We start from the raw sequence: 17,011 nt of genomic DNA on the forward strand, positions 1-17,011 counted from the left end.
GCACATTTTGCCTTAGGTATCTGAAGGTTTTCTGAGCCAAAAATAGAGCAGTATTAGCTGCAAGAAAAAAAAATCTTCTGAGATGATATATGTATTAAGGCAGAAGATGGAAGATCCTTATCATCAAAACACATCCAAACTTTAATAGTAAAACTTATGGTAAGAGAAATCAGTGCAATTGGGGTGGGGGTTGTCAGGGTGGTAAAGGGGGGAGGGTGGGGATCTATCCTTAAACTTTCCTGCATAATGTACACTTTCCTCCCTTGTAACATTTCTCCTTACAGCAGCTGATATTTTTGTTGTTAGTTCTTACAGGGATATGAGGGGACAGGAAGAATACTGCACACAACCCATCATCCCAACTTCCTTACTTCTGCTAAGGAAAAATCATTAGAATGAAGCTGTGAGTTCTGGTAATTTGCTGCTGGGCTGACTTCCCTTCCACGTGATTTCAAGAAGTTCTGCATAGCATTTGTAACACCCTGTGTCATGCAGAGCCTGCACACAGAAAATTGTTTCACCAGATTCAGCTTGAATTTCACCTGCAAGCCCAGCATCATTCACTTTGTCTTGGCACTCCATCTTTGACATCCTGAGGTAGCTTGGGAGTCTCTAAGGAGAAAGAATTTTAACAAAAAGTGCCACAACAACATGAACTGGCTAAAGGGAAAGTATGGACTGTAACAAAGAAGATTGCTTAAAGTATTTTGGAAAAGTGCCCTGAATCTCATTTCTTACTAGAGAAGACTTTGATTCACTGTCTGGAAATAACCTTAGAATGGGTTTTTACATACCAGGACATCGTCAATACCGAAAGATACACTTTCTCCTCAGCATTTCACAGATATCCAGGTATTTCAGTATTTTGAACATCTAGGTATTAACTTGTTTCTATTGCACTGTAAAACCTCTCCTTCTTACAGAAATGTAAAAAATTGTAAACCATTTAAAGTGAGCAAAAAGCAGAATTTAAACCTAATCTTTCCTGGATAAGAAATGTCAAGCAAGGGGATACAGTAAATCATGTGGATTGGTGCACTCAGTTATTTCAAAACCTTTTTCCTACTTCCCAGGCTCTCCAGCTGCCCTGCATTCCTTACTGCCCCAGCATGAGGCAGGTACCTGCACCTTCAGCAGCAGCTGCCTGCCACCTGCAGGCATCAGCATCATCCCCAATTTTTTTTCCCACCTCTGCCTTGAATTCATTACCAATGGTCTCAAGTTATCATTTAAGGAATAAGATGGCCATTTAAAACAGCAGCATAATCAGATGCATAATGTGAGAGAGAAGCAGTAACAGTGACTGAGCTGGAAAAGCAAGCAGTGTGGCAGGGGGCTGGAGGTACAAGGTCAGTCATCACAAAAATAAACCTTAATATTGGAGGGTGGTCTAATGGTTGTAAGTAGAACACCAGAAAGCAGCATTCAATCCCATTCAGTACTAGTAGCAAGCAGGGTATTTTATTGTCCTTTTTATTTCTACCCAAATCATAGAAGGCTTTCACTGACAGCCCACACCTCCTTTACGCTAGTTATATTGCATTATCACCTGTATGTATCCAGTGCAGACTGCTCCCTTTAGTTCACACTCCAAACTCAAGAGAGTTAACCAGCAGTCCTGGCCCCTGCTCATCTGGTGTGTCTGGTGTTTAGTCTCCCAGTCAGCAGGGCTCAGTTCTTAAGTATTTATCCTTAGGTAACTGCTAAAAAACCCACCTATCCCAAACTTGCAGATCCAGGATAGGATCATGAAATCTGTAACACTGCACAATGTGGTATCCAAAATAAAATTAAGTCTTTTTAATATACAAAGAAACTCTATGCACTCAAAATGAGGAGTGAAACAAACCAGTTCCAGACTGGCTGTTGTGCTCCATCAACATCTATGGCTCCTGTTCATGAGGAATAAATTTCAGCTGCTTCTGAAGATGAGCCACTGCAGTAAATAAACATGGCAAGAAGCTGCAAACAACCCAGTTCACACTAAAACGCACTACAGTGGGATGTTAACCTCAAGTGCAGCAACAGGACCAAAATGCTAAATTCCTGATATGGGCAATTATGCAAGAAATGAGATCCACTTGTACACAGCTTTGAAGAACACTATGCCTTTATGTGAGGAAGATGATAAACCTTTTCCTACCTTTCCTGTTTCCATACTCTTCTCCACCAATGCATTTCTCCACAGCAAGCACTGGAGACTACTCATTTTGCAGACATTTCACTTGTTGCAGTCCTTGATTTAAATGTCAGCTTTCTTAGCAAGTGTTTGTCTGGTTATTGTTAATAAACATGACAGAAGGTTCTTGGAATAGATAAATTTTACCACAGCTTCACCTGTGCCATCCTCCCAGCCTGGAATATCCCTTCCAGTATTATGCAGGCAAAAAACAAAGTAGTAAAAACTTTTCAGTGAAAAAAACTCCAACATATGCTTTAAAAAAAAGCAAAACAGCAACACTTCAGAATAACAAAGAAAACTTCGGTAGTAGTGGCATTTCTAACACAAAAAAGAACATGAATTAATAGCTTAATGACTCATCTACATTCACATGAGAGTTCCACTGAAGGCAGCAGCATTCAGGAGTGTTTCAGTCCTGAGGCACCAGACAAATCCTGGGCAGAACAATGACTCTCTGGCCTTGCTCTGTAATAACATTATCATGGGAAACTGGCTGCACTTTATGCTGATTTATGCAAATAAAGAAGAACATTTCTGAGTTCCCTACCACACTCCTAGAAGAACATCCCACAAATTGGTGTCCCAGATAAACAAAGCTGCCTGCACTGTGGTCACAGTCCCTCTCCCTTGAAATTGGGCACAAAGGCACCACCAGCACAGCTCAAGGGCAGCTGCAGTTGTTAAGGAAGCACTGAAACCCTGCTGGAAGTGACTTTTGTTGGGACTTAACTGTGGGAGAAGTGCCAGTGCAGTGGGTGCTCCAGGCATCCAAGTCAGCTCTCCAAAAGTCAGATCCTTCAGGCTTCTGCAAGATGTGGTGTTGAGAGATTCTCCCTTACACCAGGCAGCCCAAGGCTTACCTCTTACAGCAGCACAGCTCTCAGCTGTATTTCCAGGAATTAAGGTGGCTGCAGCTGGCAGCAAGGGAGCAAGAATGGATTCCCACTGGTCACAAAGACCATCAATGCTGTTAACAGTCGGTGGCACATCCAAAGTCCATGGGAATGAAGAAATGGGAAAAACATGTCACTTTGCCCACAAGTGAGCTCACACACAAGCCAGGCTAGTACCATTAAAAAACAGATGAATGCTCAGGAAGGACTCTCACTAATAAGATTACAAGTGCAGCCCTAGTATGCAATCCATATAAAATCCATTGCAGGCTGGCAATGAAGAAACATTAAATGCATGGTGGTCAAACTTTTTTTTCTTTTTTATTTAAAATATCATTATAACCAACTGACATACTAGATAACAATGTATACATTCCAGTGGTGCACATGTAATGACCTATGGCATGAATGAGTTAAAAAAACCCCACAATGTTCTCAGTAATGCCCACCAACAGCTTATTTGGAGGGAATAAAGGAAAAGCAGAAAAAGGTATCAAATGTGGGGAAGAAAAAAACTTAGTTTTCCCCAGTATTTTTAATGGTGTATCTTCCCCTTCATATTTCTTGGGACATAATAAAATTAAGAATATACTTCAAGAAGGGCAGAAGGAATGATCACAATAATTGGGGTGGGATTTTTTTTTCTCAACTTTAGTAATAAAAGTTAAAGAACTCTCAAAAATAGACTAGATATTGGGCCTACAAAAGTAATTCATCTGTATGCAAAGCTTACCAAGAATTATTCCTTTTGTAAAATGTAAAGGATGAGCTGACATTACTAGTAAGCTATTTTTACCCTACAAAACCAGACTACAGTAATAAAATCACCAATTTACAGCTAACACAATAATCTAGATGTACATTACTGTACACAGGCTATATATACATTACACATGAACATCCTACGTGAAATAGATAAGAAACATACTGATATTGTCTCAACATTGGCCAATAGGTTTGTTTGTCTAAAGGAGGTGTATTTTCTATTCACATTCAGTGTAGTTCCAATAGCAAGGGTTAGCTTTGCTTACTTAAGAAACGTAGAAAGTGTGAGGTAGATCAAGAAAACCTAGCTTAAATTTTGAACTGCAGAAATAGAAACACAATGTGATCTGTAACACAGACATACAAAGAGAAGGGAGTGAGAGACCATTTAAAATACTATTATCCAGTGCCCTTAACTAAGAATATATTAAATTAATTGAAAATTTGGGTAGGCAGTACAGTCTTATCACATGCTTCAATGAAAACCTCTTTCTAATTCTGCTGAAAAATACAGACAGGCTCTCCTTCAACTGCTCCAAACCACTTACAGGAAAATGAAATGTAACAGTATGGACAAGCTGCTGTCAAAAGCAAATAACAATATAGCTACAAACTGTAATTCACTCCCTTTAGCAACTTGAAAAAGTAAGACAAAATATAAGCTGAACCTTCTTCACTTTTGCCCATGATCTTTATCAAGAAACATTTACTGTCATACTCTTCAGATTATTGGCTGCGTAGGACCATCCTCCTGCAGGAGGTTTTTGATGTTTTCCTTCATGCACTGCTGAGCTGAATGCTCCATCCATCCATCCATCCATCCCCTACAGAGCCCTGGGCAGCAGGGCCCTACTGGCACGCTGGTGCTGGGAACACAGGACACTCCCACCACACCACTGGTGCCGATGCTATGTCCGCCTGGAATTCCTGCCCAGAAAGATGCTGCTGCATCTCACATAGTAAACATTCTTCAAAGCTAAAAGCCCAAGCTTGGCCAGGGCAAAGTGCCACATCTGCTCAGCTGAGCACTGACCCAGGGATGAGCATGTTCCACCAGGGAGTTGTGCTTGGGCAGCACAGCTGCTCACACACACCAACACATCAGCTCTGACCCACTGACTTGCACCAACAAAGGGCTTCCCAGCACAGCATCCCAGTACTCTCTAAGGGTACTAATTCCCCCCACCCATCTCTATTTCAAGCCCTTGAACAACCTACTTCTACAGGAGGAGAGAGCTGCTTTACCCTTGCTGCATGGCACAGCTTTGCCCAGAAAAGGCAGACATCAATCTCGCTATTACTGCCCAACTTTGAACCTCACCTGAGGTAAGGGAGCAGACAGCTCATGGTAATTCAATCCATATCAACTCCCAGTGGATTGGAATGGCCTTAGAAAGCTGCATGCACTTCAGTGAAGCCTGTTGTCTTGAGAAGACTCCAAATCAAAGTCTAAAATAAAACTTACCAATATTTTAAAATTATACAGTGTATTGTATAGCATATAATCTAACAATAGACAAAGACAGCTGAATTCCAGTTACCCATTTGTTTGCTATCTGTGGCAGTGTACATCTATCTGAAAAAAAAATTATATTTCAACAAATAAAAAGGGAAGTTAAGACTAGGATGCTGTTGTGATAATTTGATTACTGAATATGATTTTGTCTTTGAAATTTGCCATCACTTTAATTTGCCTAAAATGCAAGCAACTGAAAAAAAGAAAAAGCAACACTCCTGTGATGATGGTGCCAAAAGTGAACTGTTGCCACAGGCAAAGCTCTGACCCTACTGAAGCAATACCTTTAAGGACAGCTTGCACACACATTGCAACAGGCTGCAGTGGGCAGTTCCACACATTCACTAACTTTGCCCTGAAAGAAGAAAAGATCAGTTCTCCTTAGCACTTATCAGCTCAGTTCAGTTACTATATATTTCAGAAACTGGAAAGCAATAGCAAAAAATATTTTTAAGTTTCAAAATATTTCAATCATCACTGCAATCCAGTGGGGTCTAAAATAAATTTAAATAGGAACTAGATTTACCAATTTATTTTTAACAGCACTGAGAGGCATCAGAAGCTATTGTCAGTCTTAACTTCATTACACTGTGCAGACCGCACTATCACTTGACCCTATAAAACAATGGAGTACTTTTGTTTGACCAAAAATTTTGGCTTAATTCACAGCTTAAACTTTGATAAAAAAAATTACAAAATAGACTGTTCCATTGGTCTCTGTTCAACATATTCTACATTCCAGTGCTAGATGAATCCAAACTTGTCCTGCCTGTTCTGAGGTAATATACAATTTGGCAGGATCTTGCAAAAATAATTGCCTTAACAAATGTGGCTTAGGAAGGCAGTATTAAAATATTAGATATAAACGAGGAAAGCAAAATTACATGCAGACAGCACTTACCAGCAGTCTAGCCAGGCCAGGAAAACAACTGTGCAGTTTATCAATTTAGTTATCTTTGAGACATTACCATTCCTAGCAACCCTGCATGTTTTTCAAAAAGACATGCTGGACATTGACATTACTATCACTTCTATTTTTCTAATACTTACTGCAAAAACAAATTTTCCTCTTTCAGTTCAAACTTCAAAAAGATGCTTATTTAACCGAACAAGCAGAAGGAACCACACTGAAGACCACTAGTCACTCTTGGATGACCTCTGCAGGCAGTTACATTATTTGCTTATGCTCAGTGCCTGGCAAGACTTCTGTATTTTTTATGCCCATTTTTGTGAGCTTTACCAATTTGAATTCCTCTTCACATTCTAATTCACTACACAAAATATGCATCTACACAAGGCAATCAATTATACAGCCAAGCTTCACTAAAATCTGCATTTTCCAAAGAAATGAATTCTGAATGATTGTTTAACTCATACATAAACTTAAGTCAGTTATACATAAATCATTCTGTAAATATAAAATGTAAACAGTTAAAATACTTCTGTGAGGAGCAGCACCATCTTACATGACTATTTATTAACTGTTCTATATATCTCAATATATCTTTTGTTTAAAAAGTGTATTGAAACTTGGAGCTTTGTTAATGAAAACTACTGAATATTTATGACTTAAAATGAACCACTGCTAAGATTTCTGCTACACTGATCTCATGGTGAAATGAAAGAGATAAATATTAATTTATACAGCACTACTTCTCCCCCCTTTGGATGGCATATATTGCTCAATTAATGCATTAGCTACAGAAATCCTGAGGTTCTCCTACCACTTCATGGTTTTTAGCAATCAGTTACTTTTGGTGGAGAAAGAGTAGCTGAAGTTTTGCCCCTATTGCATTCATGTCATTCCCTCTGTGACCCAAAAAGCACTCAAAAAGAACCTGCCTTAGTAGACAAAACTAGTAAGAACCAGAACTCCCAAGAACCACATCTCACATGACAGTATAGCTACAGCATATTGATATTCCCTCTTGTCAGTCTAAACATCCTGGATACACTTCATTTTGTGTGTACAAAAACAGGCTACGAGCTAGAAGTAAACAGTTTATTGGCATTGCAATGTATTATTCATGAAGTATCCTCATGTTTTATGGTGATCACAAGATTTGGCATGCCACAACTCTGCAGAAAACATCACATTACTCTGCTAGGCTGGATATTTCTGCAGCTTTGAAGATATGCTTTGCTTTCTTAAGTTCATAAACCCATTCAGATAATGTTACTCTGCAAAGGCTTTTTCTGTTTCTCTAAAAAAAAACCTCACTAATTGTTGCTTTTGCTGAAGTACTATAGGCAAGTGGCCAAAATAAAAGAGGATTTTGTTCACTATCCAGCACCACAGTAGTATGCCTGAAACTACAGCTGGCTGCACTGAATTCTCTCCCCCTCCACCTGGGACACAGATGTATGACCAAGCATAAAACTCTGAAGGATATCATGAACAAAACATCTGGAATAAATTCTAATTAAAAAATTGAAAACCTACAAAATCTTAAATAATTCATCATATGGTAATGACCACAACATTAATATGTGCTTTGATAAAACAAATCTTACAAATTCAGTAAAAAAAGATCAGCAGCATAATAGTAAAGCAAATATGCAGATTTTAAAACCACAATAAAAATTACCAGGTTTAATATTTTACAGTTAATTACAGCAAAAAAGTGGCTGCTTTAACACAACTTACAGTTTGAAATTACAGCACTTTATGATGAATTCCATGATTATTTTTGAAAAAACACTCAAAAATACCACCAAATTTTAAAAGTGCCCTATTAATGACTAAAAGGACCCCCCTCCCACCCCCCAAAAGACCAAGTAGTCATCTACAGCAACCCAGAGGTCCAGCTGAGGTTTCTAGACTGCTGTCTGTATCAGAGGCCAGTGTTGGATCTGTTGACATTGAAGACACATCGTTGACAGATGATGATGAAGATGGGTGTTGAGAGCCATTGATCATTGCTGCACCTGTGCTATGAGAAACAAAACAGCAAATCAGTTGCAGATACAGTTGCACAGTTCAGTACTTGCATTAGTCTGCCTATTCCTAATGGCTGTTACTTTTCTGTTTTGGCAAGTTTGAAGAGATGTGTCTCAATCCGCCATCAAAATAAATAAAATCCACAAGTCTTTAACGTGGGGCTTAATAGATGGTGTGTCAGGAACTGAAATAAATGAAATATCAATTACGCAGGGACAATGATATGGGGATTGAACAGATCAGTAAAATGATGTCAGCCCTGAATATTCCACTCAAATATACAATGTCTCAATTCAAGAACCCTATTCTTGAGTTAGGGTTCTTTGATCAGCGTTACTCCCTCCTGACCTAAAACTCAGTGGAGCCTTGTACTGTGCTTTTATTGTAACCAACCTAAAGGGGCTGGCTGGCCACGTATAACCCCATTCTTGGTTCTTTCCTCCAGGTCCATGACTTCCTTGTATATCAACTCTGAAAATGCAAAGAAGGAAAAAAAATGAATTTGCAACCCAAAGACTAGATCAGTAATACATCTCCTATTAAAATGTCCACTAAATTCCACAGGTCTATTACTGTTAAGAATTAGTTTTGAATAACAGATTATAGGCTACACAACAACTGGCAAGTGATATAAAAAAGTACATTCTTTTCTGTTGAATCTGCAGTGGCCTGGGACGCTTGAGAACACACTGGCATTACTCTAGGGCTCTTTTATTCAGGTTGCTTGTAGACCTGAAGCTAAGCTGAGTCCTAAGGCCCACTCAGTTTTTATCAATGATTTCTTTGGTAAGGGAAACTCAATCAGCAGTCTTTGAAGGAAGAGCCAAGACCACTTGAAGACTTGTCCTTCTAGGTCAGCATAACATACATAGCTCAAGCTCCTGCATTTTTTTCAACTGTAGCAGCTTGTCCAGAAGAGTTACCCTCCCTATAAAGGCTGTCCTATGGACTGCAAAAGGTGACTGAGATGAGCAGGTCTTTAGTTCACTTCAAAGGTTCATCTCCTTTGCTTGAATTGTTTGTGTCCCAACAATTGAGAGTCTGTGAAGCACTGGTCTGTTCCCCTGACGTCCAAGCAGATGAAGTAAATACTATTAGGTTGCTCAGAAGAACTTCAATAACAATAATCACTGGGGCCCAGCATACTCCCAAAAGGCTTATTATGCTTCAAATGCCTTTCTTACCTTTCCACTCTTCTATCGTGTGCTCCCTCTCATCTAACTGCTTATCTGGTATTTTTGGTGGAGGCTGAAAAACAAAACTAACTCATCATAGAGCAATCAAAAGGGATATAGAACCAGTATAAATTAAAAATGAAAGTAACCATTCAGAACATGAACCTCATTTAAAAATAATATTTACATTATTATATATCTGCTCATACTTGGACTTATTCTGTTTTTTAGATGCTACCACAGTCTTTAAAGTTCTTCTGATTAACAAATTTGCTTAAATTACTGTAACAGAGAAACAGTCTGGTAGAAGAGCTCCTAAGTGCAGTAGTCTCCATCACAAGCAGCTTTTTTTAACTACTGTCAATTACTAAATTCTCTATCAAGCCATTACAGGGCACCAGAACTATAATTGCTCTGTCTAAATCAAGTAGTTTTTTCTATTCTTAGTGGCCATCACTGAACTTTTCTTATTTTTAAAAATAACTTTTCTCATAAACTGAAATTATCCTTCAACTTATTTCTCAAGGAAAAAATTTACATTAATCCCTTTCTTCATTAGTTTTAATAACTAAAAGCTCAAGATCTTGTATTCAGATTTTGCTGAAACACTTATTTCTAGTTGAAGAATAATATCAATTCGTACAACTGATGAAAGAATTTAGCTTCCCCAAGAATAAATACCTCAGAACCCATCAAGGGCAATCAAATCACACTGAAACAAGTGAAGCTCAATACATTAGAGCACTATAGAAAAGATTTCAGATGCATGACTACACGTTCAGGAGATGATAGGCACTTATACACCAACACAGAGATACACAAACACAGAGACAGGTACCTCAACCCATTCCCGATGCTATTTCTAATAAGCACATTTATCAATGTCAATAAAAACAATTATGGCTCAGTTAAGCTTCTAATGAAATGTGCAACAATCTTTTGTCAAGCAGTTGTTCCAAGCATCACAGCAAGATGGCCTCATACAGCAGATTGCCAAGCAGAGAACTAAACCAAGGACTTACAGCTTCTGCTTCTGATGGATCATACCAAACATTGATGTATGGGTGCTGCAGGGCTTCATCCACAGAGATTCTTTTAGAAGCATCTATAACCAGCATTTTTGATAACAAATCTCTTGCTTGACTTGCTGCAAAAATAAAATTTTCTCTTTAGATTACTCCCATATACAGAACACATAACACAGTGTTTCAAACTTTTAAAGAGAAGGGTCAGAGTAATCAAGTCCTAATTAAATATCTATGCAACCCTCACATAATATGAGGTTTATGAGAGTGGTCCATTTGATGGCAAAAAAAAAACCTGAATAGAATGACCCAGGTGGGAAAGGGGTCAAACGTTTCATTATCCATTTTCAGCATACAGTGTCCCTTGTAGTGACAGCCTTATGTGAAACAGCTCAGGTGGCAGTGCAGCCTTGTCTCAAATAGCAGCAGGCAAGCACCTACTGCCCCTTTGTCACATGCTTTTAGTCACAGAGAACACGGTGAGAGATTCCACTGAGTAAGTGGCCTTTAGAACCAAAAAGTCTCTGAAGTAACTATAGGGTATCTATATATTATGAACATAAATTCTTTATTCTCATCCCTAGAGAACAAAGATCTGCTCTGCCTACACAACTTCTATTCCAACCTACCCCCATTCTTCTCTAAACTGCTTTGGCATCTGCCATTGAGAAGAATATAGATATTTACATGTCTTTATAAAGACAGCTCCAAGAATAGGAGCTGTCTCATGAAGATATGAAAATGGAGGCAAACACATGTCAGCACATTCATCCACTCCCATGATACAAATATGTAGAACCTAAGCAGGATGATTCTATCTATATTGAACAAAACCAAGCTACATTTCTGTTCAATATATCAAAGTTTTAAAGCTTTTAAAACATACAACACACAGAAGACAGACCTTACCTTTAAGTTTATTGTGTTCGGAGTCAGCTGGGAAAAGGACATCTGGAAAGAGTTTTTCAAAACTATATCCAGCATATTTAGGTCTGTTCTCCACGTAAGTTCGGACTGTAGGCTGTAATTTCTTCATAAATTCGGGGCATGGTGTTCCTAGCTGCTCTATAACTTTATTCCATTGATCAATATCTAAGGTTATGCAGCTAAGAAAAACACTGTGTCTGGTTTTCAGCTATGTTAAAACCACATGAAATAACCAACAGAGAAAACAGAGGAAATTATAATAAAGTATCAAGTTCATCATCATGACTTAGGACTACTTTCTTATATGGTGAAACAAAGCAAGACTATGACAGTGTAGTCAAGGCAACATGTATTTCACTCAAAATCGTTATTGGCTAGAAAAGGATATAATTCTGAGAAACAGAATATTAGAAGACTCACAAAATATTTAAATACAACAAATTTAACTTAAGTCCTCGTCTGGGTCCTGGAGAACTCACACCCTGATTTGAACATACATTGGAAGCAGTCAAGCTACTACACAGCACCAAGGCACTCCTAAGAATGACCCCAAGTGGGTGCTTTGTCCTTCTTTCTCATCTTGGTACCTCAGCCCAGTCCTGGGCAACCTCTCACCAAGGATGTGCAACACTCAGCACCAGTGGGCACACAAAGGACCAAGGCCTGGCCCACACAGGTCAGTGACAGTATTGTCAGGGACTTGAATGAAGTTAAAGAGTTTCAAGGATGCATAAGAAACATCTTAAGTGAGAAGTTGACACACTCTGAAGGGAAGACTGACCACTTCAGGGCAGAAGTATCTAATACATTTTACTGAAACAAAAAAAGTAAAAATTGGTTCAGGAATTCCTAGTTGCAGATGGTTAAATACTGGGGGAAAGCTCAGATAAAATTTTATATACACTAATTCATATTCTCCCCAACATTTTCTCTTTGGCTGCCAAAGACTGGATACCAGGCTACCCAAATCAACAGTGGGTTGAAGCACACCCTCTCTTATATTCTTAAAAATCAACAGCAGACCTCTATATAAGGATTCTCAAGCTCTGCTGAGCTTTGACAAAAGCAACTATTTACATTGTATGGCACCAAGTCTAAATTAAAAAGCCATGCCAGCAAACTAGATGCATAAAGCAAAGCATGGTTCAGCTCATGCAATGACAGAGCTGTGTGAAAGTAAGGATACTCTGGATTTCCTTACCATGGCTCAAAAATCTCCACCCCATTTTCACCCCTAAATGGTACTACATCAAATTTTAAACAGTAACCTGTACCAAAAGCAGGAAACATTTCTGATGGCATCTAAAAAAAAATACTCTGTAAGTAATAATAAAACAAATAGGATCTCAAAGTCCAATTATTTTCACTAATTTTAGCAAGGATCTAGAAGTTTTAGTTCTGTTTGTTTAGAGCACACTCTGCTTGAAATACTGTTCACAGGACAACCCATATAGACACCACCAAACCATTCACGGAATAGAAAGACAGAAATACCAGATATTTCTGAAAGCTCCTTGCAGGATCATTTCTGCACACAGAAAATAAATCTCCAGAGTGTAACTAATGAAGATGGTTAGGAATTTTGGTAAACATTCTCTATAAATGCAAAGAATAGTAACTACTAACATGCTCAGGCACTAAACAAGATTAGTAAATTACTACATAAAAATGAATTCCAAAGTAAAACCAATGCATATGAACCAAGAAAACACCCTCTAAACAAAAAGAACTCTGTCCTAATTGTGACAACATTCAAAAGTAATGAAGAGGGACTATATTACACTGGAAAAAGAAAAGAAGAGGGGAAAAAATGAAAAGAAAAAATAAAGCTGTTTGCCCAAGTGGTATATAATGAACTTGCAAACTGGTATTTGAAAAGGCAGTTTAAAACCAGTATTTTAAAAATTAGAACCATCTTAATCTGGAATTGTATCACTGCAGTATCTTTTGACCTTTTACAACTACATCTCAGGCCAAGGGTAAGGATACGATCTGTACCAGGAAATAAAACACCACCTTTGATCATTTCTCCCATGATGCACCCAACTGACCAAATGTCAACTGAAAACAAAATGCAATGATATTAACATAAAAGATAGTTATTAAAATAAAATAAATAAAAATATCTAGACACAGACATACACATGAAGTGACTATAAAAAGCATGTGCAATGAAAATGAGTGAAAGTGAATGTATGCTAACTACAGGACCAGCAGAGACTATGTCCTACTGCTAGGTGCAGCCTGAATATAAATGATTTTTTTTTAAGTGTATCACAAGAAAAATCCATGTTCATTTAATAAAAAAAAAATTGTACAATATGCATCTTCATGACACAACATCAATAAGAAGGTTAATGACTTCCTAACTAATTCAACCTGCTGCAGCAGCACAAGGATACAGTCCCTTCCTGGAAAGAGGATTTTGTGGCAAACCATTTCGCCCATAATGCACCCCACAGACCATAAATCCACTATGTTTGTAGCACAAAAAGAAGGAAAAGCAAAGCAAACGGTCATTTAAAATTAAAAGAAGCATAACATGACTGCATCCTATAAACTGCAGAGACAGCACAGGAAGAAGAGCAAGTCTTTGTATTAACCAATGAAAACAGTTTAACATACACCATGTGTAAGGATTAGCTTTTAACTGTCTCAAATACAAGGCAGAAAAACATCCTTTTGTTTAATATAGTGCTAGAGCAAGAGCTTGAGCAGAGAGAGAGAGACACGAATCAGGCAGAGTAAAGGTCTTCTCCACGGCTGGAGGCTTCAAAGGTACCTCTGCCAAGGGAACAGATTCAAGCACCAAAGACAGACTGATTCCTTGAAAGTAATTCCACTGTATTTGTAGGAATAATTCTAAAAGTAACTAAGTAAACTAACTTGTAAAAATATTGCCTATTGAAACAGTTCATGTTTTTTAAGAGAATTACATAGGAATTACAATTGGACATCAAGTATTTCCTAGGAGTCAGATTACCATGCATCTCTCTCTCGCTTTAAATAAAAAGCAAACAATCAGTAAAAGATCACTTAGAATTTTAGAGGATCAGTTAATGACAATGTTAGTATGCTCCTAGATTTTCAGTTCAAATCATTTGTTTTAAATTGTCTCCAGGTACAATGAAATAACATTTTATACAAAAGGAAAACTTAAAAGCAATTTTTAAAAAATGAAATACGCATTTTCTACATTACCTTAAAATAAATCACTCAGAAGACATAAAGATGCACAAGTTTACTTTGTACAGGTAAGCCAATTTCTTTTGCAGTTACTTTCAGAAGTATTGTTAATTCCATAAGCAAAAGCTTTCTTGAAGTCATAACAATGAAATTTTATTATTATAAGGACTTATGTCAAATATGACACTGGATTTTCAATTAAGCAGATAAGAGGGGGATTTAAGTGACAACAATCTTATAGTAAGAATTATATGTGAATGTTCTGAAGGAGCTCAACAGTGTCAAGCAAACAATATTGCTTCTTATTTTTCAATATTTCTTCTCCTTTATTTATTAAAGTTCCTCTAAAATAGTATCTAGATAATATGATAGGAGATCAAAGTTGTGCATATTAATAGGTCAAAATTAAGGGCCTTGCTCATTTAAAAAATATTACCAACAGCTTAGTTTAGTGCTCTTTTTCCTTTAAAAACTTTTTTTTCAAATACTTAAGTACATATTATTTGGCTTAGAGACCCAAAGAAGCCAAGTTTTGCATTTGACTTTTTAAATAAAATTCTGAATGTTGACTTTTGATCTGCAAACAACCTGCTGCCATCACAACCCAACATATACCCAAATCTCTTGTAATTAGCTTGTGTCCAACACGATAAAGTTACCATGCTTCTGGTATCCCTACAAAACCAAACTCCAGATGTTTTGTGGTGTTTTGACTTATTGCTTTCTATAATCAAACAAAAACCTGTCTAATTACAGTTCTCTGATTTTGTAGCAAGCTGAACCAATGATACTGTGAATAATTTCACAGAAGACTAGCGAAGAAGAAATGTAGGTTCTGTCATGCACACTAACAATCCAAACAAATAAATATCTCAGTCTTGCAACAGAGGTCCACTCTCATTCCTCTGAGCTGGCTTTTTTCATTGCTAGCACCATTCACAGACAGCCTGAAGTCCCTTGCTGCAATGGTATGCAGTTGCCAGGCAGGTTTGCAGACTGTGTTAGGAATGCTGAAAAGCAGAGCAAGCCCCAGTTGTGTCAGGAGGTAAGGAGCCACACCTCACACCCCCAGGAGACAGCTCAGGGCCTCCATGGAGGCCTGGCCAGCAGAGTTTGAGACACACAGGGTGACCTGTGGGCAATGCCAGCCTGAGGTGGTGACAAGTGAAAGCAGGGAGCTGCCTGAGCACAGGGAGAGCACAGCAGTGAAATGGCAGCAGAACCAGGCCTCTCCAATGACAGCACACTTGGCTCTCCTAATGGGTACCAGAGCTGTTTCCTTGCAGGTGCAATGTATTTGATGATGTGTTTCTCTCAAATGACAGATCTTTTTTTATTTTCCTGAAGAAGATACTGAGAGGCAAACTGGTCACAGAGTGAGTATGGTCAGGAGGAAGTGTATGCAAAGTAAAATTCCCCTGGAATTTGTCATGGACCTCAAGAATCTATGATGCATGTACTGTCATCTTGACAGCATTGTCTGCACGCTTGTCTCAAGTATATTATTGAGATTTACTTCAGCAACATTAACATAACTTCAGCAACATAGTAGGTAATCTTAACTTGTTTGTTCCTCAGTAGACTTTATGCTCCCTATCCCCTTTTATGCTCCCTACCTCCTGAAAGGTACCCAATCCAGTTATTTAGCAACGAATTTAGTACACATATCTACTGAAGAATTACAATTTCTTCTTCACCAGGAATAAAGTCAGATGAAGGTATATCAAAGTACATACCACATATTAAGAAAATATACTTCCAGTTCTTCCTGGACGTCATATAATCTACCAAGGAAGTTATTTAAAATTTTAAACAAACAAGGCCCTCAATTTCTTCTCCTATTAAATGCAAACATTTTCTAATGGGTTGAGTTGAATAAACAAATTGGTGTATCCAGAATCTGCATTTTGGTCACAAGATTAATTTATAAAATTTTTACAGCTTGAAAAAAACATTAACATGTAAAATGTGGTGTGCCAAACAAAAAAAAATAAAGCTATGCCAAAGAAAGACTATATTTGCTGACCGTTTTCTTTGTATCCCATCCCTAGGATGACCTCTGGTGCTCTGTAGTAACGAGTCACTACATAAGGCGTCATCATAAAACTAGTTCCTGCAGTTCTGGCCAGTCCAAAGTCAAGAATCTTCAAAGTGCAGTCTGACTTTACTACTATATTACTGGGCTTTAAATCCTTTAAAAAGAAACATCATAGATGACTGCTAAGACAAGCACAAAGTAGCCTGTGGTTCACATTTTAAAAAGATAATATTGCTAACATTAAATCCCACGCACACAACTAGGTTATAGCAATAACTGCAGCTTTTTTCCCCTTGCATCAATTTATGCGCATTCAGCAGATTACAGAATTAATTCCTTTATTGTGCTTGTAGATTTATATAG

General features: G+C 37.9%; 1 protein-coding gene across 3 annotated transcripts in view; it reads right to left on the reverse strand.

Annotated features, from left to right (window-relative positions):
* Positions 1-7,344: 7,344 nt before the first annotated feature.
* MAPK8 (mitogen-activated protein kinase 8) overlaps positions 7,345-17,011 on the reverse strand; it is a 32,936-nt gene continuing 23,269 nt past the window's right edge. The window contains exons 6-12 of one of the 3 annotated variants that reach the window (XM_059477454.1): positions 16,637-16,802; positions 13,414-13,485; positions 11,407-11,589; positions 10,495-10,619; positions 9,482-9,545; positions 8,691-8,768; positions 7,345-8,284 (exon numbers count right to left, since the gene is read on the reverse strand). In XM_059477454.1, the coding sequence (XP_059333437.1) occupies positions 8,139-8,284; positions 8,691-8,768; positions 9,482-9,545; positions 10,495-10,619; positions 11,407-11,589; positions 13,414-13,485; positions 16,637-16,802 (834 nt within the window). In that variant the 3' untranslated portion in view covers positions 7,345-8,138. Of the gene's footprint in view, positions 8,290-8,690; positions 8,769-9,481; positions 9,546-10,494; positions 10,620-11,406; positions 11,590-13,413; positions 13,486-13,826; positions 13,899-16,636; positions 16,803-17,011 lie in introns of all 3 variants that reach the window. The other 2 variants (XM_059477456.1, XM_059477455.1) reach the window with 2 other exon arrangements.

The sequence above is a fragment of the Ammospiza nelsoni genome, chromosome 8, assembly GCF_027579445.1.
Source record: "Ammospiza nelsoni isolate bAmmNel1 chromosome 8, bAmmNel1.pri, whole genome shotgun sequence".
NCBI lineage: Eukaryota > Metazoa > Chordata > Aves > Passeriformes > Passerellidae > Ammospiza > Ammospiza nelsoni.